We start from the raw sequence: 22041 nt of genomic DNA, 5'->3' as shown, positions 1-22041 counted from the left end.
CTGCAGCAAAGACAGCCCTTTTGGCACCCAGCTCTGATCCGTGGCCTTTCATCCATTGATCTCCAAGCTCCTGACAAAAACGGGAGTATCATTAACCCTGTTTGCCCTCTGATGGCAGCAGCCCCCAGAAGCTGCACTGGCTATGGTCTGCAAGTACCTCCTTTTCTCCTCATCTGCCTTCCCCGTCCCCTCCAAGCGGCAGCACAGTGCCAAGGAGCTCTGTCAGAGAGCTGGGCTCTCCACAGCGGAGTGGGACAGGAGAACTCGTTAGGAAGGTGACTGTCCCGCTCAAAAGCTGTTTGTTAATTGATTGGACTAGTTAATTCACCCTGCACCATGCTTACTATTGATCTCCCATCAGTAGTATAATGGTGTGGCCTACTCCCTAGTATTTTTCTGGTTCCCTGGCTGTATTTTTTTACTGTGGCTGATACGCGATTCTGTCAGATCGCACAAGCTAAGCAGGATCTGGCCTGGCCAGTGCGTGTCTGGGAGACCTGTAACAAACATTTCGGCGCTGCATGACATGGCACAGATGTTTTTCCTCTGAATCTGTATTGAAGCAGTTACCCAGCATTGTGCTAGGGGGCGCTACGCTGATGATGAGGCAGAAAGCCGAGGGACTGAGCTCTGTGGTCATTAAAAGCCCCCAGGTGCTCTTTGCCAGAGAAGATGCATGAGGCCTTGGTGTCCAGCCTGAATCCACGCAGTCTGCTTCCCTAACTCCACCTTGCAGCCTCAGCTGGAAAGGATCTCATTCACTGCCTCTCCTGAGCAGTTGGGTAGTGTTGCTATAGGCTGTTGAACAGCCGCCCACATTCCACCCCAGAGGTGGCTGCATTCTGGTGGTGGGGGAAGAGATGCTTGGGTATAGTTGGTAAAGCACTTGAAGAGGCTCTATACATGTAAAACAATGATCCTCCCCCAAGGGGCGTTTAGTTGGCTCACAGAGTTGAGTTAAAACATGCAGCTTCAGTCACTGTCAACATGGTCACGGAGTGGGGAAGCCAGATGGGGGCATTAATACACCTGTTCCTCCTTCTCCGTGCAGAACGGCCCTTGCACTACTCTGAGAAAGTCCTGCCTATCTTGCACGGCCTGGGGACGGACAGCTACCTGGTGGTGAAGAAGCAGCTGTCCATGGAGAACATGCTTATCTATCTAGGTAGGTGGTTGCAGGGGTGTGTCGGAGATGTACCTCAGTGTGGACGGGAGCCAGGCCGCTCAGGGTTCTCGCACTTCTTAGTCTTCATTGTCCAAAAGAGAGAGCGAGCTGGCTGGTCTGATCCGCGCGGCACAGAGACACGTGCCCTGCGGGAGGTGCAGTGCGATATCCTCCAGACGTGGAATTGCGTGAGTAGAATCCTGCACCCAGGTATTCCTGGGTCTGTCTGGGTTCTGCGCTCTTCCTTTGTCAGTACTGGGTTGTGCTAGGGGGCTCCAGGCAGCAAACCCACGGCTGGGGAGCAGGAGGGAGGGAAAAAGGAAAGACCTAGGAACGTGCGCACGCCAGCCGGTGCCAACCAATGGCAGGGAGGAGCTTTTCAACCCGACAGATGGGCTCAGTCCAGACCCAGTCGGAGCTGATCCTGCGAACAGAGGGCAAAGAGACATGACATCAGCGTCTTTTCCCCACACCTGCCCTCCTTCTCACTCACCCTGCAACTCAGACGGGAAGCCCGTTTATTATCAAGCCCTGCCCTGGTCAGTTTCTGCACAGATCATTTGCCATGTCTCTGCCCAGCTGGGGCAGTGGGGCTCTCTCCCGCAGCCCTGCCCCCTGGACCAGGGGATGGCAAATGTGGCCTGACCCTGCAGCTTCCATTGGTGGTTCCCCAAAGAAAGAGGAGACTCCTTTGCAGAGAGAGCCTGGGACGCAAGGGAGCAGGGTTAGAAACCCTCAAAGGGAGGCCTGCAGCACCCCAGAGAGAGAGAGAGAGTTGTTAGGGGGCTTAATCCTTCACCCTCTCACTTCCCTGGTCCTTCTCGCATGAACAGAGAGCAACAATACCCGAAGTCCGAAGGCACAAACAATTCGATGTTTACTGGGGGGAGCTTCCAGCAAGTTTCCTTCCTTAGTGTCCCCCTTCCCAGCTCTGACACCACAGAGCCTTGCCTGTGTCCCTGTTCCCATTCCCCCCCTTAGCAAAACATGATCCCAATTCCCCCACCCCCAGTCCCTGTTCCCATTCCCCCCCTTACTTCCTGATTGACTGCAGACTATATAGTAAAACTTGAGTTCTGCTTAGCTAGACCTTAACCAATCATTTTACTGAAATTTAACTAACCAATCCGAACACATTGTAACATGGTTATTTAACCAGTTATATCCCACCACTTTCATTGGCCTACATCCAGCAAAATTAATTATACAGCCGACAGACACAATTACAGAACCAGACAGAGATTATACAGACAAACAGTAGGGAAGTGGAGACTGCAGTCAGGGCCGGCTTTCGGGAGTGTGGGGCCTGATTCAAATACCCGGTGGTGGTCTGGGTCTTCAGTGGCACTTCGGCGGCGGATCCTTCACTCGCTCTGGGTCTTCTGTGGCACTGAAGGACCCGCCACCGAAATGCCACCGAAACCCGGAGCGAGTGACGGACCCGCCGCCGAAGTGCCGCTGAAGGCCCAGACCGCTGCCGGGTGAGTAAAAATTAAAAAGTTAGTCGCTCTTCTTTAGGGCGCGGGGCCTGAATCGGGGGACTCGGCCTAAAGCCGGCCCAGTGATAGAACGATACAGAAATGAGGATTTCACACCCCAGCTATTGACAAGTGAGTTCTTGCCAGACAGGATGCTGTCAAACTAAGTTTCCTTTTACATCTTCTAGGCTTGTCCCTTTCTCTGGAGGCGATGGAATATCAGGACAGGATTGTATTCCTAACAGCCCAATAGCACCTTATTTCAGTGTGACTAGTTTGGAATGTGAGGATGTGACCACACACTTCCCAGCTTACGGCTGCCTCTGCTGCTTAGCCGAAGGCCTTAGCTTAGGAACAGGGCCTCAGACTGTCACAGTAAGAGAAGGCCCTTACACACACAGACAGTGATTTTGATTCTTTCTTTTATACCTCTGTAACTAGCTAAGTGATAAGAATACACCTAAATTCTTTAAGTATAGGCCTTTGCAGACAGGCCTGAATATCTATATCCTAACAAGAGTGTGTGCGTGTCTGTGTCCGCGCCTTTCCTGCAGGCCACCGCTCCCAGTGGAAACCCTCATTTGCCAATTATGGGCCCAGTAGGGCAGGTTCTGGGATCTCTCGTCTCACCCCACTGCACTATGCATTGTCTGCCAGCTAGAGGCGGGGTGGGAATTACCCTCCGTCTGGTGCTGCGCGGGCTGCAGCCCGTGTCCCCCTGCCGCCGTGTGGTTAACCCCTCGCGGCCCGGCCCTGACAGCGCTGTGCTCTCCCCAGCCAGCAGAGTGAGCGACAGCAAGCACGGCATGATGAAGTTCCGGGAGGAGAGGAACCTGCTGGGGCTCGGGCTGAGCACGGGCTTCCACGACCGATACTTCATCCTGAACAACAGCTGCCTGAGGCTCTACAAGGAAGTGCGGGTGAGCTCCCTGGGCTGCCACACTCACCTCCCAGCTCCCGTCCCGGCATGCCATCCTTTCCCAGGCCTCCTGGCCAGCAGCGCCCCCTACTGACCGAAGCCCACCTGCGCGAGCATCCTTTTTTCTGGCTCCACTTCCCCTCTGTCATCGCCTCTCCTTACCGGTAGCTGTAAGATCTCGCTGGGCGGTGGGGGGGGGGACTCTTCCTCGGGGCGACGCTGTGCTCAGTGGCACTCGACTGCAGGCGTTTCAGTTGGTTTCGTTTCCAGTGTACGCAGGCGAGGTATTTCCAGCAGCCATAGGGACGTATCAATGCCTGTGTGCAAGGCACTGGTGAGACCTCATCTGGAATCCTGGGTGCAGTTCTGGTCACCCATGGTCGAGAGAGGAATGTAAAAGGGAGCAGGTGCAGAGAAGAGCTGTGAGGATGATCAGGGGAGAGGAGGGCCTGTCTTAGGGAGGAGACTGGAAGGGCTTGCCTGGCTTAGCCTGGCAAAATGCAGGCTGAGTGGGGATCGGATTGCTCCGTAAATACACCAGGGAGGGAGAAGCGCTATTGAAATGAAAGGATGTTGGCACAGGAACGAATGGGGATGAACTGGGCATGAGTAAATGTCGTCTGGAAGTGAGAAGAAGGTTTCTGACTATCTGAGGAGGGAGGTTTTGGAACAGCTGCCCAGTAGGAGCAATGGCGCCAACAGCCCAGCTAGTTTTAAGATGGAGCTTGTTAAATTGATGACCGGGATTATATGACAGAGTTGCCTGTGATAGCCGGGACAGGACTCAGTGACCCAGGAGGTCATACCAGTCCTATGTTCCTATGCAGCAAACTGCCTAGTATGTGTGTGCACCACTTCCCTCTGCTGGATGGAATCAGAACTGCTTCACTGTGTCTCATGGGTCCTCTACTGCTAGCAGCTAATGGGGAGTGTCCTTTGGCTCAAGCGCAAAGGGCCTGTGCTTTCAGATTCATTATAACACATTGGAGGCTTATTTACTTCTCATTCTCAAGTCCTAATCATAGCAGCAGAGATGAAATGAAGAGTAAGCATCTGTTTACACTGTGCAGTTTCTGTGAAGACAGCACCAAACTCTGTTATAGCCATGTTGTCAAACTATGTTAGCCTGGGGACTGTGACATGTCACCATAGCGGGGTCACAGTAATACTTCACATTGGTATCCGGCTTTTCACATGTTGCAGTCCAAGCGCTGTGATCCCCATTTCAAAGATGGGGAAACTGAGGCACAGAGCGATGGCGTGACTTGTCCAGAGCCACACGGTGGGTCCCTGGAAGAATCAGGATTAGAACCCCAGTGGCCTGACCCCCAGCTCTAGGCTCACTCCACTCGCTGCTTACAACCCAGTGTGGTCCTGCCCTTTCAGTCTCTGGGCCTTCCTGACCACGTATCACACCCTTGTGGCCAAGTGCCCAAATCCCCGTGCCCCACTGCACAGATCCTTGCAGCTTCCGTGCCCCGCTCCATGGGAAGCGAGACGCAGATCCCCATTGGCTTTACAAGCCCCCTGTTTTGTGGCCGTGGTGGGGTAGAATAGGGGATTACCCAGAGGGTGGCACTTCACCCCCCAGAACACACACACCTCTCCCCGGTCTGTGGCTGATCCTCTGTGTCTGGTTTAACCCCGATCCTTTATTAAACAGAGCTTGAAGCAGCGGATGCCTGCCGTGGAAACCGTGAGTAGAGAAGTGTGTGTGTGACAGCTGAGCGGGATGATCGGGGGGCTTTGATTTGCTCTCTTGCCTTACAAGGTTGCCCTGGGTCAAACCCAAATCCGGTCGCTAAACACATTCAGGGGTGTGTTTGCGTGAGACACACAAGCACGTGGTTTTCCTTATCCGAAAAAAAAAAATGGATTCACACCATCACAAAGGGAAACCATGGGAAAAATACGGCAGTATTGTGTAACAGTGATACAAACCAATAGATCTCCTGCTAGTGCCTTGGGCTGTTCCTGTAGAATACCACAGTGGTTTTTTAGGGTGTGATCCAGCCCCCGCTGAGTTCAGTGGTCTCTCGTAAGCGATGGAAATGTCTTGCCTGCTGTGTGTGGACGCTCCCTCCCCCCCCCCCCCCCGACGCACACCCCTCCACCCTCAGAGCTGTGTTCCCAAAGACACCTGACATGCCCTGTAACTAACGGCTGTAATGAGAGAGTTCAGGCATGAGTTGCCATGGCGAGGGAAGTTACACCAGCAGCCTTCGGGAATGGGCAAAGACAATGGGCTCCATGAAAATCCCCGAAGCAACAGAGCCTGTGAAAGCAGGGTGACTTATTGCCAAAGTGAAATCAGGCCTAATCTTCCAAGGCTCAGAGCCAGAGTCAGGGCTCTGATGCTGGTCCAGGCATCTACCCTAGGGCAGGATTTGGCCTGACCCTGTTACCAATCACCCTTTCCCAAGTTTGCTGAAAGTCCCCCGTATCTGTTACCACAGTATCTGAGCACCTCACAACACCCCTGGGAGGCAGGGCAGGGCTGTTACCCCTCTTGTGCAGGGGGGAAACTGAGGCACAGAGGCTAAATGACTTGCCCAAGGTCACACAGGAAGTTAGGGTGATGTGGAATATTGAAAGAGGAGGCTTTGACCAGATTGTCACCACCCGCTGATGGAGGAGGCACTATAGCCAGCGAAGCTGCTGCCATGTGGGCACAATTTTGGACCCCTCGTATGTGCAGGGGTGGCTGAAATATTAAAGTGCCTGTTCCCCTCAATAATTTGTGAGCTTGCCGGGACTGCAGACACTTGTGTAATCCACCCCCCGTGCTCATTTGGCCATCAGGGAAAAGGTATTGTTCCCAAGGTTAACGAGGGAGGTCTAATCGTCCCTCTGAGGAGTGCATCTGGCTGCAGTGCCGTTCTGTGGTAGCAGACGTTCTCAGGCAGGAGGGCGTGAAAGGATGATGAATGGGAGTTAGATGGTTTTTCACCGCTTGCCTGTCCCGGGGCTGGTGGGGGACGGGGACTGAGGGACAGTGGATAACTAGAACCATAGAAATTATGGGTGAAACAAGGCTACTATTAGGTCATTCAGCGCATTTCCCATCTAGTGCAGGAGTGTTCCCCACAATGTGCCTTTCGGGCCTTTGTCCAGTCCCGTGTCAATGTCCTGGGCGATGGGGCTTCTCTCCCTTCCCTTGGGGAAGCTATTCTGCCGTCGAGCAGAGCTCGCCAATGAGGGGGGGGGCAGCATTCAGAGGACGGTTCTATCCCATCGCTCCTAGTTACACACACACACGTCTCCCTCGATCGGACGCTCGCAGGCACTGCTGGGTGACGGGTCAGGGCTGACCTTTCCTGCGTGTAATCACACCATGACCCGGGGCGCTTTTGTAAGTGGCTTAGTGTGAGATCGATGGTTTTCTAATTACAATTGGCCTTTTCTGTGTGTGCAACCTGCCTGCGACTTGACTGTGTGAACTGCTCCCTTTGGGTCTTGTACATATGAATATAACCGGCCATATTCATATGGGGCCTAAGCAGGACCAGGCCTAAGCCTGGAGACTGCCCCAGCATATCTCAGAACCAGCCCTAGCAAATAGGAACCATGGGCCCAACCTGCCAAGCCCTGGACGGTTCGAGAGCCCAGAGATCAGGTCCGGGAGTTTGGTTTGACAAAATTCAGATCCAAACCCAACCTTCCCCAGAGTGGAACAAAGCAGACATGGGGTATATGTGCATGCCGCACAGGTAGTGTGTGATGTATCGCTGAACTCCTGTGACCCACGGCATGAGCTGACCTGAAAGTGGCTCTTTTGTAGGTAACACGTCTGTAACATACCATTCCACACCTGGAACGCGGTCCCACCTTCCGCATAGGCAGAGCTGCAATTTGGGTTTGAGCCATTCCAGGCCAGCACGCCTAGGTCTCGATCCAGGCTTGTTGGTGGGTGTTTGTGGACTGAACCAGGGCCAGATGTACAGGAGGACTGGCCTGGAGGTGAAGGCAGTAACTCCATTAGCATGGAGTGAGGAGCAGGCGAGTGGGGCCGGCTGGTGGAGGGAGGCGTTTGGATTCTGGGGTGTGGCTGGAGCCCTTCTCCAGCAGCCAGGGTCATGTCTCTCTGTCCCACCCCACCTCTCACCCCTGCTCCTTCCTCTCAAAGGGGCCGTGACACCGCATTGTGCTGCTCTCACCTGTGTCCTCCACCCATCTCTCCTTCAGCCTGCATCCGTAGAGATGTTTACATGGAAACGGGAGCTTTGTGGATTACGGCTCCATCTGCTGCCACTGCCTGGGCCGCGCTGAGGCCCCCGCCTGCTGTTGGACCTCACGGTCTGTAGGGATTGTTGTGATGTCACAGACAGGTTGGGGGCAGGCAGCAGGCGCAGCTGGGCCCGTTCTGTTTGTATGCACCTAGCCCCAGCATTAAACACACGTCTGTGTCTGTGCTCGGGGGATCCCAGCCCCAAGCCCTGGCTTCTGGGGCCCGGGCAGAGCAGGAGTGCGGGGCAGTGTGAACAAGACCCTAATGCGGGTCAGCCCACCCCCAACCAGCAGTAGGGGTTGTGTACACACATCTGAGGACAGGATTTGGTTCAGCAAAGTCGGTGAGTGGCAGAGCTCCAACCCTACTGCCTGCACAAGACACACACCCCATGCTCCCATTCCTTCCTGCCATTCACCTTTGTACTTCAGAACAAAACATAAGGAGCTGCCTCCTGTTCTTTTCTGAGCAAGACCTTCTGTGTCATCCCCACCTCCTCTTTACTTAACCCTTTGATACCCTGAGGCTGGAGCTAATAGGACCCACCTGATCTGGTTGCTGGGTGAATCAGGAGAGCAGCACTGCACCATCTGCTGGCCCTTGGTGCTCTGTTGCAGGCTGGTCTCTAAGAAGGCCTTATATTCATGTCTGTCTTTCCCAGAAGGGTATTTCTGTTGTTGGAGGAAGAAAACCCTTCCTCTTTTTGTGTGTTGCTTTGGCATCATTCAGAGTTCTGCTCACACTGGAGCTGAACTCACCAGAATGGACTGTCCCCTGCAATCACAACTGGAAGGCTGATCCAGATTGTATACGTCCGCACCGTGGCAGAGGGTTCACTGTCGATGTTGGGATGTTTCTCTCCCTGACTCCCTCTTCTCCTTCTGTCTCCCCAGAGCCACAGGCCGGAGAAAGAGTGGCCAGTCAAGAATCTGAAAGTCTACCTGGGAATTAAGAAGAAACTTCGCCCTCCGTCCTGGTGAGCAATGGGTCGGAGTCTGAACAGCGGCACTTCTCGTGGGTCCTGGGCTCAGCCTTGCCAACAGGAAGCCATGAGGCCACCACGGCAATGCAATGAGCAAAGTCTAGTAGATAAGAGCAGAGGGATGGGGAGCTGGGAGCTCTGGGTTCAACTCCTGGATCTGCCATCGAATAGCTGGGTGACCTCGGGTGAGTCACTTCTCCACTCTGTGCCTCGGTTTTCCCATTTGTGAAAGAGGGGTGCAGCTGACTGAGATTGCGAGGCTTCATTCATTAATGTTCTGAGCACTGCGCCTGGTGCCATGAGGATCCTGAACGGAGCCTCTGGGCACGACCTCAGTACAGTAATAACCAACTGGAATGGAGTGCTGCTATCGTCTCTTCTGTCAGGATCCATTCCAGTTATTTACTGCTGTACTGCAGTCATGCCGAGGACCCCGTTCAGGATCCAGGCTTCATTGCAGTTACTGATAAGCAGCTGTTGACTTCTATGGAGGTGACGGTCATCCTAGGCCAATAGCACTGTCTCCGTTTCACAGAAGGGGAAACTGAGGCACAAAGCCGGAAAGTGGAATTGCCCCCAGGCCGTGCAGTGGCAGAACCAGGAGGGCTCTACTGACCCACAGCACTGTCACGCTAAAGCCAAGCTGCAGCGCTAGGAGCCATCTGCTGCTTGGATAACAGTGCTGTGGTTTCCCTGCTGTGAACACCGTGTTAGCGGCTGCACCTTGCAGGTGGAGCAGAGCCGCGTGCCAGGAGGTGGCCAGTAGAGAACCAGAGGTGCGTAAAACCCCTGGGAGGCGCCTTTGCCCCAGGCTGCACAAGACTCAGCCGTCTCGCTGTTGTGCTGTAAGCTCCGAGGTTTGCTGCTCTTCTCTGCTGTTCCCACGGGCACACGAAAGCTGGGAACGAAGCCCCGGTGCGTCGTCAGTGCTGCAGGCATCAGGGCTGCCTCCAGCAAAGGAACCCTGCGCCGTCCCAGTCGCTGGGGCTTCTCCTGTTCTCTGGCTTCTGGCCACCAGGTGGCAGAGCAGCCTAGCAAGCCACAGTCGTCTTCCTCTGGCGCCTCAGGCTGTGTCTGGGACACAGGGCTCCTCTCCATCCCTTCTCCGACATCCCCAGGCCCCCCAGAGCGCCAACCTGCCAAGGGATTAGCACGTCCTGGGAGGAAAACCTGCTCTCAGCAGCACTGGGAACAACGTCGTGCTGGCCGGCCCCTTCCGCGCCTTCTGCCCTGGTTCCATGCCAGCCTAATGGTCCCTGTGCCCCGCTCTGCGTGGCGGGTCGCTGGGAGGTGGCGGGTCTACGCCTGCCCAAAGCTAAAATCTCGCGCCCTCAGCCAAGGGGAAGGAGTCGCTGACCCCAGGCCACAAGTAAATACTGGGGACAACAAATGGAAAAACAGGGGCGGGAATGAAGGTTAAAGGTTTAAAATCTGAGATCCAAAGGGGGGAACGGAGCCGAGACCCCCCGACAGCGCCCCCCGCTCTGCGGAGGAGTCAGCGGGCACCGTCCAGAGGCACGGTCAGAGACGGGACCGGAAATAGGGACCCCCAGTTGCCGAGCAACCCCCCCACTCCCAGACACAGATGTTTCCTCGGTGCAGTTTGGAGACAGATCCAGTCAGCCTACACAAGCGGTGTGTTGGAGATGGGACACTAGCTGGGGAGGGCTCTGAGTTACTCCAGAGAAGTCGTTCTCAGGGGTCTGGCTGGTGGGTCTCCCCCACATGCTCAAGGTCTAACTGATCCCCCTGTTTGGGGTCAGGAGGGAATTCCCCTCCCCCCAGTCATATTGGCAGAGACTCTTGTGGGTTTTCGCCTTCCTCTGCAGCCTGGGGCACGGGTCACTTGCAGGTTTAAACTAGTGTCAATGGTGGATTCTCTGTAACTCGAAGTCTTTAAACCACGATTAGAGGATGTCAGTGCCTCAGCCAGAGGCTAAGGGGTGGGTGAGGTTCTGTGGCCTGCGATGTGCAGGAGGTCAGAACGGATGATCATGACCCTTGTACCGTTAAAGTTTAGGAGCTGGGCAGGCTTGCCGGGCAATGGCCCGGGGACAAGTTGCAGAGAGCAGCATTACCCTCCAGGCTGGAATCTGACTAAGGCAGCCCAGCTCTTGTACAAAGCAGCTGGGGGTGAAGCATTGCCCCGTGGGTTCAGTGCTGCCTCGGAGGAAAGGCAGGAGCATCAGCACTGTCAGACGCCCTTCCAAGTACTGAGCTGGCTGGCCCCTGCTTAGCTTGGGAGGTGTGACAACAGCACCGCTGGAGGTGCTAAGGCTGCAGCTGCAGCTTGAGATGCGTCTTTGGAGGTCTGCAGGTGCAGACGTTCTTCCAGTGTTTTATTCCCTAGGGCGGCAAGGGAAGAGGCAGGAGCTATGAAATAGACCCCCCGGGCTGTCTGCCAGGGCTGGGGAACGCAGAGCACCAGGGGAGGAATGCCCAGAGCACAGCATGCCAGTGTGACACTGTGTTATTCAGTACATCACGCTGGGGGTTAGACGGCACAGGTCAGGCAGGCCTGCAACCGGGGGAACAGCCCCAAGGCTGGGTCTGAACTGGGAGCAATTTGGTCGGGTAAGAGAGGGCAGGGAGTGGGCTGGAGACTTGAGGGGCCGCGGTTGTGGTTCACCTCCAGCTAGCTCCATTCTGGCAGGGCTAGGCTCTTGCCTTGGGGTGGGTGGGGTTTGGGTTGGCCCTGGTGCCAGGCCTTACTAAAAATGGGCCCGATCCCGAGAGATCCTGAGAGCCCAGTAACGTTGGGGCCTGATCCCAAATGCCTAAAGATCCTGGTTTTCACACTGGCACAAAGGCCGGATCAGACTCAAACCAATCTGATCCATCAGGTTCAAACAAATCAGATTCATGAGCCAGAATCAATCTCCCTGCTGCAAACAAACCCACGCTTGAAAGGAAACCTGAGTGCAGCCTCTCGGGGGAACATACCACTGATACATAAGCAGGGAGCACTGCAGGGTCCCGGCTCTCTCTAGAGACAGCCCTGCCTCCTGCTCCCATGGGCAGCCGGTGCCTTGTGGAGGGCTGTGGAGCTGGCATCTTTGCCAGAGCTCCACTCATGCCCGGAAGGTCACGATGTTGATTTGGACATCACTGTCTCACTGGCTGGTTGAGACAGCTGTGCTTGGGGGCAGCTTGTGGGTTGGACACTGGCATAAAACTGGGATGAAACAGGGCTAATGTCTTTTGCTGTACTGGCCTACCCTGCTGTGTAACGTTGCATTGTGCTGTTAAACATCCCCCACCCCAGATGTGGCTGCATTTAATCGACAGGCAAACTTGGGATCAAATGCACCACAAAACGGTGAGAGAGGATGATTTTATGGCACGTGGCAGCCTTCCGCCCTTTGCAGAGAGTCCCTCTCATTGCCGGAGGCTGCCAGCAATAGACTGAAGTGCCATCTGGCCTCTCCAAAAGCAAAGAGCATGGAGGAAAGTGCCTGGCGGTGGTGACAAACCACAGCAGTTTGCCACGGTAACGCAGAGAGGCTTGTGGTTGCTGGGATACCAGGTTTGCTCTATTGGAAAACTTATTAACCTAAAGCTCGCGGAGCTGATTGGGAGAGGAAACCTTGGAATTCAGCGTTCTGTTCTCTTCTCTCCCTGGCAGCTGGGGATTCACGGTGTTCTATGAAAACGAGAAGCATGAAAAGCAGCAGTGGTAAGGAGCTGTGGCGGGCCGGGGGGGCTTTGCTGGAGGAGAGCTGTTCGTTAGGCTTAGCCAGGCCCAGACCCTGATCCGCTGGAGTTCAGGCAGACAGGGATGAAGGCAGAACCGTGCTCACATACCAAAGGGGTTCAGGGACTTCCCGGCTGCAGGAGACTTGGGGAGGAGGAGTCGTTTCTGCACAGAAATGTCCCTGGCCAGGATCTGGCTGCATGGCCTGGTACAGTTAATATTGAAACAAATTCATCGCCAGCCCAGATCTCGCCGTGCCAGACTGTAGCTACTTAAACCCCCCATCTGTGGGCCCTTGTCACTGGAGCTAAATGAGACTCTCTATTGACAGGGGTCTCTGACATACAGTCCAGCAATTCTGAGTCCATCCAGGACAGAGAAGTGGGCTCTCAGTCACCCCCTCCCCCAGCCTCTTCAGCATAATTTTATTTAAAGGAGACACTATCCATTTCTTCAACCATCTGTCCCTCTAGATCAGTAGTTCTCAAACTTTTGTCCTGGTGACCCCTTTCACACAGCAAGCCCCTGAGTGCGACCCCCCCCCCCGCCCCATAAATAAAAACACATTTTTTATATATTTAACACCATTATAAATGCTGGAGGCAGAGCAGGGTTTGGGGTGAAGGCTGACAGCTCGCGACACCCCCATGTAATAACCTCGCGACCCCCCGAGGGGTCCCAACCCCCCAGTTTGAGAACCCGGTTCTAGATTCCCGCCCTCTGGCTCTGCCTGTCTAGCTGCCGTCCCTGTCTAATTATCTAGAGCTCGGTTGCAGCTTTCATCATCCGACACTCCCAATGTTCTCTGGTCACTAATGATGATGTCAGGAACAGATCACTCGACACACAGCTGTATTTCTTAACCACAGTGATACCATGTACGTCCACGGCCTGACAGCCAGGACCCCATCCTGAGAGATGCTGAGAGCCCAGGAACGTTGGGGCTGATCCTGAATGCCTAAAGATCCTGGTTTTCAAGCTGGCACAAAGGCTGGATCAGATTTGTGACTCAAACCAATCTGATCCATCAGGTTCAAACAAATCAGATTCATGAGCCAGAATCAATCTCCCTGCTTGCAAACAAACCCACGCTTGAAAGGAAACCTGAGTGCAACCTCTCGGGGGAACACACCACTGATACATAAGCAGGGAGCCCTGCAGGGTCACGGCTCTCTCTAGAGATGGCCCTGCTTCTGGCTACACCAGCAGATCCAACCCCACTGGTCACAAGTGCCACGGCTGGACCCAGGGCAGCCGGCAGCCCCTGTGCTGTCTGTGCCCTGCGCTGGGCGGGAGCCGTCGGCTGCTGCCTGGAATAGCAGCCACTGAGGCAGCTCTGATTGTGAGCGAGCGAGCCGGCCTGTAGGGCCAGTCGTGTTTCACAGCTGCTGTGGGATTTCTGCCGCAGGTGGCTTGCAAGTAACTGCATTCCCTACGCTGGATGCAGGCAGGCTGGGTGGGAGGCAGCGGAGGGGGCTCGTCTCGCTGCTCACGTCACCTCCAGCCAGACGCACCGACCCTGACCTCCCCTTTGATCTCCTCCCCAGGTACCTGTGCTGCGATACCCAGATGGAGCTGCGGGAGTGGTTCGCATCCTTCCTCTACGTACAGGTACCACCTGAGCAGCAGGCGGCCCCTCAGCACGCCTTGCCATCCTTCAGGGTGGGAGGGGCCTTTCCGCATGGCTTGGATACACCCCCTGCCATGTGGGGGGTCTGCCGGCCTCACAGGACAGTCACATTTCACAGCCCACACAGCCAGCTCACCGTCTCCCCCAGCCAGCCCAAGAAGGATGGTCTGGTGGCCAGAAGACTCGCTTGAGGTGTGGGAGAGCAGGGTTCAATTCCCCCCGCTCCTTCCCCCCAACATCCTGGATGACCCTGGGCAACTCACAGCCTTTCCAGGCCTCAGTTGCCCCATCTGTATAATGGGGACACAGGGGTGGAAGGGAATAAACGTAGTGATGGGGGCCAGATAAGTACGGCAGGTAGGGAGCTGAGCAGGTGTGTTGGAGGGGGCAGAGTTGGTCATTGACTGGCTAGCTCAAAGATCCCCTTGAACAGGCTGTAAAGCCTTTGGCTACTAGATTCCCCACTCCGGACCTGGCCCTGCTCAGTGGTGAAGTCTCTGATCTCTGTTCAGAGCCGGATGCGAAATGCTTCGGTGGCTCTTAGTCCAGCTCCTTACGGACAAGCGCTGGCGCAGCGTTGCAGTGGGCTCTGGTTGCTCTCCGGGCTGAGCAGAGGCCAAGGACTGAGTGGAACTTGGGGGTCAGAGTTGAGGCACGTTGGCCGGACAGCATGGAGGGCCTCCGGCGCCGCGCTGCGTCTGAACTGGAGAGCACGCAGTGAGGCCCCGTTCACTGGCACACTGAGATCCCAGGCTTGTGCCAGCAGCGCTGGCCGCGTCCCGGCCCCATCTGCTCACTCGCCATGTCTGCTCTCCCTCCCCAGAACGGCGGGAACGTGTGGCCCTCCGAATCCTCCAAGGTGCGGGCGTCGCGGACGCAGCAGGACTCCAGGTTGGGTAACATCTCGCTCATCCCTCTGCGGGGCAATGAGAATGAGATGAGGAACAGTGTGGCTGCTTTTGCTGCTGATCCGCTAACTGTGAGTGACAACCAATCGGCGCTGGGTTTCACGGTGCAGGGAGCGGCATCCTGCTGGCTCGTAGCATCACGCCTGCCGGGCGGGTGGGACGGGGACAGGAGCCCCCCGCGTGAGATCAGAAGGCGAGAGCTGGGTGGGGTTGGCGAATGCTGTTAGTCTGTCTCCCGATCCTTTTCCGGGCTGGGTCCTAGTCATTGACTCAGAGCAAACACAGCCAGGAGGGCAGTGCTGGGGAACTGGCCCCAGCAGGCCTCGGGAGCCATTATCCAAAGGTCGGCAGGGAGGTACCGGCAGGCGTGATGCAGCAACAGGGGATGCAGCTCGGCAGATGATTTCTCCTGGTAACTGGGGTCGCTGCTTTGAAATTCCTTCTCAGTTACAAATCAGCTCCCCCCGGCCCTCTCCTGGCCCTGTCCTGGCTCTGGACTCTGTCCACACGCAACGGCAGCACGGGGGGAGAGGCTACTGCAGACTGTGATTTTTCTACTGCGTCTTCCACAAAAGTGGAAACCTCTCAGATTCGCTTGAGCAACAAGGCCCGAACCAGCAGTCGGCGACTCAGAGAAGGACGAGCTGGGCGTGGTGTGGTAGCAAAGAGCTGCTCTTTATCTGGTCGCCAGCGGACTGATCCGGGGGGGCCTTATTGCTGTTATAAACCTGATCAGAAGCCTTTCTCCTGGCCCCGGAAAGCAGGACAGCTGGGCCTGAGGAATGCAGCTGGTGACCAGAGGGAAGCCACTGGCAGCTAGCAGCGTTCATCCCGGCCAGCTCCTCCTCCATGGCTTGGGGACTGGGCAATGCTTTCCAGCTACCAGCCCGGGTTGGTAGGGACTGGACCTCGGTACTGCTCAGTGGCTCGGTGGGTCTCACGCCAGTTCCTAATGGACCGGTGTCTGCGTGGGAAAACCCACCACTCCAAGGGGTGGGGGTGATGACATGAGCCGGCGGGTCTCAGCCCAACGGCTAGAGACAGGCCTTCCTACACAAACCCCGGCTTCACAGGGGGCCACTAGCAGGCCTCGCTGCAGGGAAGCCAGGGACTGAACGGGCCTCTCTAGAGGGGCCAGGGCAGGGCAGGGTCGTGGCACATCGGCCAGGCGTCCAGGGGGAAGCTTGCCCCACCGCTGCCCGGGGTGTATCTCCGCTGTGGGTCAGGAAGGGACCAACACTTCCCAGCACTGAATTCACGATGTCCGTGTTTAAATGTCTGTTGGTACAAGCGCCCTTTGCTGGGGAGATCCAGCCCCCCGGGCCCTGCCTTCCCTCAGGTTTATAATGACAGCTGCGGTGGGACAGGATCCCCAGCGCGGCTCTGTGCAATGGGATGCATCTGGCTTTTTGCTTGGCAGAGGGGGCGGGGAGAGATGCCCTCCAGCTCCCCACCTGGGGGCACGATCGGACGCTGCTTCGTGTTTGCTTCCCCTCTTCTGCTCTTGCTCGGTACAAGAGTTTGAGGCTAACCCTGAAGCTGGCGGCCGTTTCCCGTCTCTGGATGTGTCCGCAGGCCGAACTGCGTACAGCGGGTGCAGCACGCCAGGGAAAGGGCAGAGGGTACGGGAGCAGCATTCGGTGCGAGTCCTGGCCAGGCCGCCACCAGCCTCAAGGGTGGGGAGCGTAAGGGCCTTGTGGGGCTTAGGCAGCCCAGATCCCCCCCGTCAGCATGCAGCATCGTGGGGAAGCCCCTGGGAGCTGCAGCTTCTCAGGAGATTCCCCAAATTAACAATCCTCCGCCCTTGTGCACATCAGTGAATTCACCCTCACCAAACCCAGGGGAGGTGGGCTGGCATCATTAGCCCTATTTGACAGATGGGGAAACTGAGGCACAGAGTGTTTAGGTGACTTTCCCGGGGGGGCACAGCAGATCCGTGGCAGGAATCAAATGCATGACTCAGACTCCCAAGCCCTAACCACTAAGCTAAACTGTGTGCGGGTGCGGTGTAATTTCTAAAAGGATGGGGCTCCCTTGCATAACCCCCCCAGCATGCTCAAGAAATCTCTCCGCAGCGTAGCAAGGCTTTGAGGTGCTGAGTACACTGAACCAGGGTCTGTTTGCCTAGAGCTGTTGTCCACTTGTCCGTTGTGCGCCCCCTCTGAGCGCCTGGTGCTTTAAGCAGGGAAGGGCTTGAGCTGGCCGACGGAGAAACGAGTCCGTCTCCAAGCCCCTTGCTCTGAAAGCTGGGGATGAACGGAGTCGTGAAAGGGGGCCATGATGGGGCGGCGGGTGGGAAAGCCGCTGAGTCCCGAGGAAAAGTGCTGAGTCTTTGAAGAGTAACTGGGGACGTGCCGGCAATGTTCTCTCCCCTCCTGTTTCTGAGATCAAGCGCAGGGTGCCGGGGCGCTGTACCCGAGCACGTCCCTCTGGCTGCAAGCCGGGGTTCAGGAGCGCATGGGCAGACGAGCGTGCGTGCTGGGACAGGCAGAGCTGGGCCGCGGCCCTGCCTCCTTCCTGCCCCTCTCGGTGTGATTTTGCTTCCCGGAGGGAGCAAGGAGCCGCTGCTCAGGCTGGACAGTGTGTGGATGAGGCGAGTTGCATTCCCACCGCTGGGCAAGGGCTGATCCCAACCTGGCCCCTTGACGCTATGGACCGTCTCTCGGTGCATGATGCACTTTCACCGCAAGCCCCTGCCTCCCCATCCAAAGCTGCTCGGACCTATTAGAATCTGTCGTTGGGTGAGACCGTTCGTCCCCCAGCTGATCTGAGGGGTCAGGATTAGAGACGGCATCTTCCCCCTTCCTCTGGTGCTTTTGTGCCAGCCCCCCGGCAGCAGGTCTGGCTCAGCAGCCATGGGACAGCTCAGCTTGGCTGATGTTTGTACCACGGCTCCAAGCATTTGCCAGGCTATTAAACTTAGTGCCTCTTTGTTCCTCTGACGCAAAGGTTGCCACGTTTTCCAGCAGCTGCTGCTGCTGGGGTTGTTACTTGTGCAGGTGCGTGGATAATACAGGCCGTTTTCCCATAGATGTGTTTGCGGCACATCTTGTGGTCACTGCCCTCAGGCGTGCGAGCGAGGCAGGATGGTCGTGCGGTTCAGGTGCTGGACAAAGATCTGGGTTCAAGTCCCAGCTCTGCCACAGACTGACCTTAGTCAAGTCACTGCATCTCTCCGTGCTCGCGCTCCCCACGTGGCTAAACAGGGATAACAGTTACCGTGTAGGGGGGTTGTGGGGTGCTCAGACACTGTGGCAGTCTGGGCTGAAACGTTTGATGGGCGCACCATGCTCGCAGGAAGGGATTTTAAAAGTCACACTCGCAAGTCTTTGTGCGGGATGCACTTAGGTTCTCCTCCAGTCAATATCACGTGATATTTTTTTTTTGGACCAATCCCAAAGCTGCACAGTTTGCGTTTCCAGTATCCCGGCTCAGACTGTGGAGTAAAGAAAAGGCGGTTTGAGTGTGGGGCCGACGCAACGTGTGAGCGGGAAACTGCTAGTAACGATTCCCTGTGACTCAGGCCTGGGTTGTAGCGATTCGCTGTTTCGCCCAAGGCAAATAGTGTGAGTCTTTTCCGAGCCAGGGCCTTGGGGCCATGAGGTGTGATCATCGGCTTCTCGTGTACCCTGTTTTCTGCAGGAGGATGGGGCATCGCCCCAAGCCCTTGGGGTTTGCAGCACAGAGCTTGCTACTCCTGGGGAGGGTGGATGCTGGAGAAATGGACATGTCCCCAGACAGACAGGACTACGATACAGTGACTCTGGTTCTAAGGGAGCACCCTGGTGAGGTTTATGCCTGCGCCATCCCCGAGGGGGGGTGAACAGCGTGAGGTGCTTTGTCCATAATGCGGGAGCAGCCTGGCTAAGGGACAGGTCGCCAGCTCCTGCCACTGTGTTTCTATGAGCACGTGATGTGCTGGGTGCCTCTAAAAGAGACAGAGGTGCCCGCAGGGCTGCCCCTGAGGTTCATGGGTTTTCAGGATTCAGCCGGATCTGGAAATTTCACTGCACAGGCCTGGCGCGACGCCATCATCCCTGGTCACGCTGGCTGATGCGGTGGTGCTCAGTAGGCCGTGGGGGCGGAGGGGGTTGAGACCGGCAGCTGAGTTCTCCCGGTTCCACCGCTTAGCTCCCATCTCAGGCAAGTCATTTAACCTCAGCTCCTGCCCCTGCAGAGTGGGTGGCGCCTGTCCCGCACTCAGTGGTGTCTGGGAAGCGCTCGGGCGTCCTGGAGTGAAAGATGCTCGAAGAGACTCAGATAGTGGCCACTCTTGGCTTCATGGGGCAGTTCCAAAGTGAAGGTCACCCCTTTGCCCTCTCCCAGGCAGGCAGCCAATGGATATGGGTACACGGCGGGAGGGGAAACTGAGCCGGAGTTAACCCTTTGTTCCCCAGGGAGCAGCCCAGTCACCTTCACCTAATTACCCACAATTGTTCCAAGCCGAGGCTCTTCCAGCTACTTAGCGCCACCAACGGTACGTGTCGGAGAAGAAAAACTAACCCCCTTCCTCCTTATTTTCTCTCTCTCCAGCTTCTTCGAAACGTATGAGCCGGAGGCCTAACACGTCAGGTAATTTCACGCATTCCTGCTTGTTTGCGGTGCTCTGCGTCACGGTGTGTGCCGGGGAGACCTTCCCCCAGCTCCCAGGACCCAGTGGCAGCTCGATGGCCAGACTTAGGCCAGAGCCGCCTTCGTCTTCTGAGCAGAGCTACAGCTCACAGCGACTGCCTGGGCAGATCCCACACCCTGGCCCGCTCCATCTCCCCCGAAGCGGCCGCTGCTCAGATCAGGAGGTCACGTGACAAGCTGGGGTCTGTGTAATACAGATCGAGGAGTCTCCAGTTTCCATCTCGATCCCGGCTGCCCCTGGCCAGGCTCTCGGTGGGGTTCAGACCAGGAGGTCTGGATCTAAAAGGCATGTCCCGGTGCTGCCTGATCTGTAAGCCGACCTGCACTGGGCTAGTGTGGGTAACGCCAGCAAGCCGGCACCTGCACAGTGCACAGGGGTGGAGACAACATCTCCTGCCGGGCTGGTCCTCAGCACTTCTGAAGACCTGCCCGAGTCTATTTGGGGACTGGGGGAGGGTCTCGGGGCCTAACTATGGGCACCCACATTTTGGCCTGCGTGGCTTGCGCAAAACCACTCAAGGGAAGCAGAGTCAGAGCCAGGAGAAGGACCCAGGAGCTGACCTAGACTCCTGAATCCCCACAACTGTGCCAGCCTCCCCTTAACGACGTAGCGGGCCCATCTCCAATGGGGGTGGGGCGCAAAGCACTGCCCCGGGCCATGCAGGGTGGAGAAAGCAGCCCAGAGAGTGCGAGACGTGCGTGGGGAGGGACTGCAGGAGCCAGCAGGGCAGGGAAGCGCCCGGAGGGGCCGTCCGGCTGGCCAGCGCTCTCTCTCCCTGGGAGTCAGCCGGGCGTCTCTCTCTTTTGGTCCCCAGGTCCGTTTGCGAGAGGGGGGAGGCAGCCTGAGAGCCCAGGAGCGCACAAGTCACGTCACGTTGTCCCTGCTCACCCAGCGGGGTCTGCGCCGAGACCGGGGGGCTCTCTGAACGCGTGCCAGCCCCTGGACCCCATCATCTCTTTCTACGGCAACACCGCCAGCAGCCGCAAAACAATAAGCAACCGTGTTTGATTTAAGGAAAATGAATCCATTGGCAACCAGCGAGGGACCCAGGAGCTGCTTCTAAAGGGTTAATTAGTCAAGCAAACACCGTCTCATCAGTCGTCTCGCCGGCTGTCAGTGCCACGAGCAGCCGAACCCCAGAGACGGGGCAGGGGCTGTGCTGGGACGGGTTGTTCTGGACCCATTGCTTCACCTGGGAGTGTCTTTCTCCCCCATCACCAGCTGCTTCTTGCTTCTTCTTCGGTCCTGAATGAAAACTGGAAGGGTGCAGGCTGGGCTGGTGCCGGCTGCTGCTCCGGGAGGGGTTAGGGGCTGGGGGAACTCTTGCTTTCTTTAAAATCTCTCTCTCTATTTGAAACCACAAGCCACAGAAAGGCGGCAAGGACCGTCCAGCCAGTCCGGGCAGAGATGTTCCCGCGCGGGTGCTTCTGCTGGTGGAAGCATTAATCCTTCCCGAGGAGGAGCGGCGGGCGAACCCCGGCCGTTCTGTATCACTACGTTGGAGAAGGGCTGCAGACGACCCACAGGGGGAGCGGATCCATCTCTGCTGGCCCCTCCGAGGCACACGCCGCGTCGCTCCTCCTGCCAGGCTGCCCGATCCCGTGGCCACGTGGGCCTTTCGGGCGAAAGCCTCGCGAGCAGGGCGTTAGAGCGGGGAGAGGCCAGCGCCCAGCCCTGGGCCTGCGCAGATGGCTGAGTGGAGCCACAGCTGGGACACGTGGCTGGAGGGGCCCTGGTGGAAGCAGCAAGAGACTGGGGCGGGGGGGCGGGGGGGATGGGACTCTGGACCAGCCTGAAGTTGAGCTTGGCGTGGGGCCGTTTGTCCTGGGTGTCTGTTGCCTCGTGGTGTATAGGAAACTGCAAACTGTGGCTGCTGCAGTGGCTGCGGGCAGGGAGCGGGGCCAGCGCTGCCCTGGTCAACAGCGTCTTTGGTTATTGTTAATATTAAATGCCTGGGGAAGTCAGCGTGATGGTGTCCCCGTGATTCTGGGCTGCAGGGCAACGAGAGGGGCTGGCAGCTTCAGGCCAATGTCCAGCATCAGGCCAATGTCGGGGATGGCCTGTTACCCCCGGGCTGCAAGCTGAGGTAAAGGGGCGATGAACCGTGGTCTTGGGGCTGCAGGCCGAGCTGGGGGAGCTGGGTCGGGGGGAGGGGCAGTTGCTTCCGCTAGAGGTGAAGATGGAGGAGCATGAGCCCATTGTTTTCGGGCCCCAGGCCAAGAAGGAGAAGCAGTGGCCCTCTTCGTCGGGACTGTCAGTCGGGACAGAGAGAGAGAGGCCAGTTTCTGTCGCCGTCAGTGTTCAAAAGTGGGTGCTCAGAGAGCTGAGCCATCCGTCGCTAAGGCACGTAGCAGGCAAGCCAGAGGGTTCTCCAGTTGACTAGCTACATGGAAGAATTCCTCTG

General features: G+C 56.9%; 1 protein-coding gene and 1 long non-coding RNA gene across 6 annotated transcripts in view; one reads left to right on the top strand and one right to left on the bottom strand.

Annotated features, from left to right (window-relative positions):
- Positions 1-21601, top strand: part of ARAP1 (ArfGAP with RhoGAP domain, ankyrin repeat and PH domain 1) — a 185103-nt gene extending 163502 nt beyond the window's left edge. For 3 of the 5 annotated variants that reach the window (XM_045023000.1, XM_045023029.1, XM_045023020.1), the window contains 9 exons: positions 1052-1165; positions 3421-3563; positions 5226-5258; positions 8684-8766; positions 12398-12448; positions 14014-14077; positions 14920-15075; positions 19538-19576; positions 20452-21601. In XM_045023000.1, coding sequence (XP_044878935.1) covers positions 1052-1165; positions 3421-3563; positions 5226-5258; positions 8684-8766; positions 12398-12448; positions 14014-14077; positions 14920-15075; positions 19538-19555 — 662 coding nt within the window. In that variant the 3' untranslated portion in view covers positions 19556-19576; positions 20452-21601. The remainder of the gene's footprint in view (positions 1-1051; positions 1166-3420; positions 3564-5225; positions 5259-8683; positions 8767-12397; positions 12449-14013; positions 14078-14919; positions 15076-19537; positions 19577-20451) is intronic. The other 2 variants (XM_045023016.1, XM_045023006.1) reach the window with 2 other exon arrangements.
- Positions 1374-7821, bottom strand: LOC123373849. The gene is made up of 3 exons (XR_006580890.1): positions 7720-7821; positions 3725-3879; positions 1374-1589 (listed from the first exon to the last, which is right to left on the bottom strand). It is a non-coding gene; the product is annotated as an uncharacterized LOC123373849 (long non-coding RNA).
- Positions 21602-22041: the final 440 nt, after the last annotated feature.

The sequence above is a fragment of the Mauremys mutica genome, chromosome 1, assembly GCF_020497125.1.
Source record: "Mauremys mutica isolate MM-2020 ecotype Southern chromosome 1, ASM2049712v1, whole genome shotgun sequence".
Lineage (NCBI taxonomy): Eukaryota > Metazoa > Chordata > Testudines > Geoemydidae > Mauremys > Mauremys mutica.
Note: the sequence above shows the minus strand (reverse complement) of the source record. Positions and strands in the feature narration are given on the sequence as shown.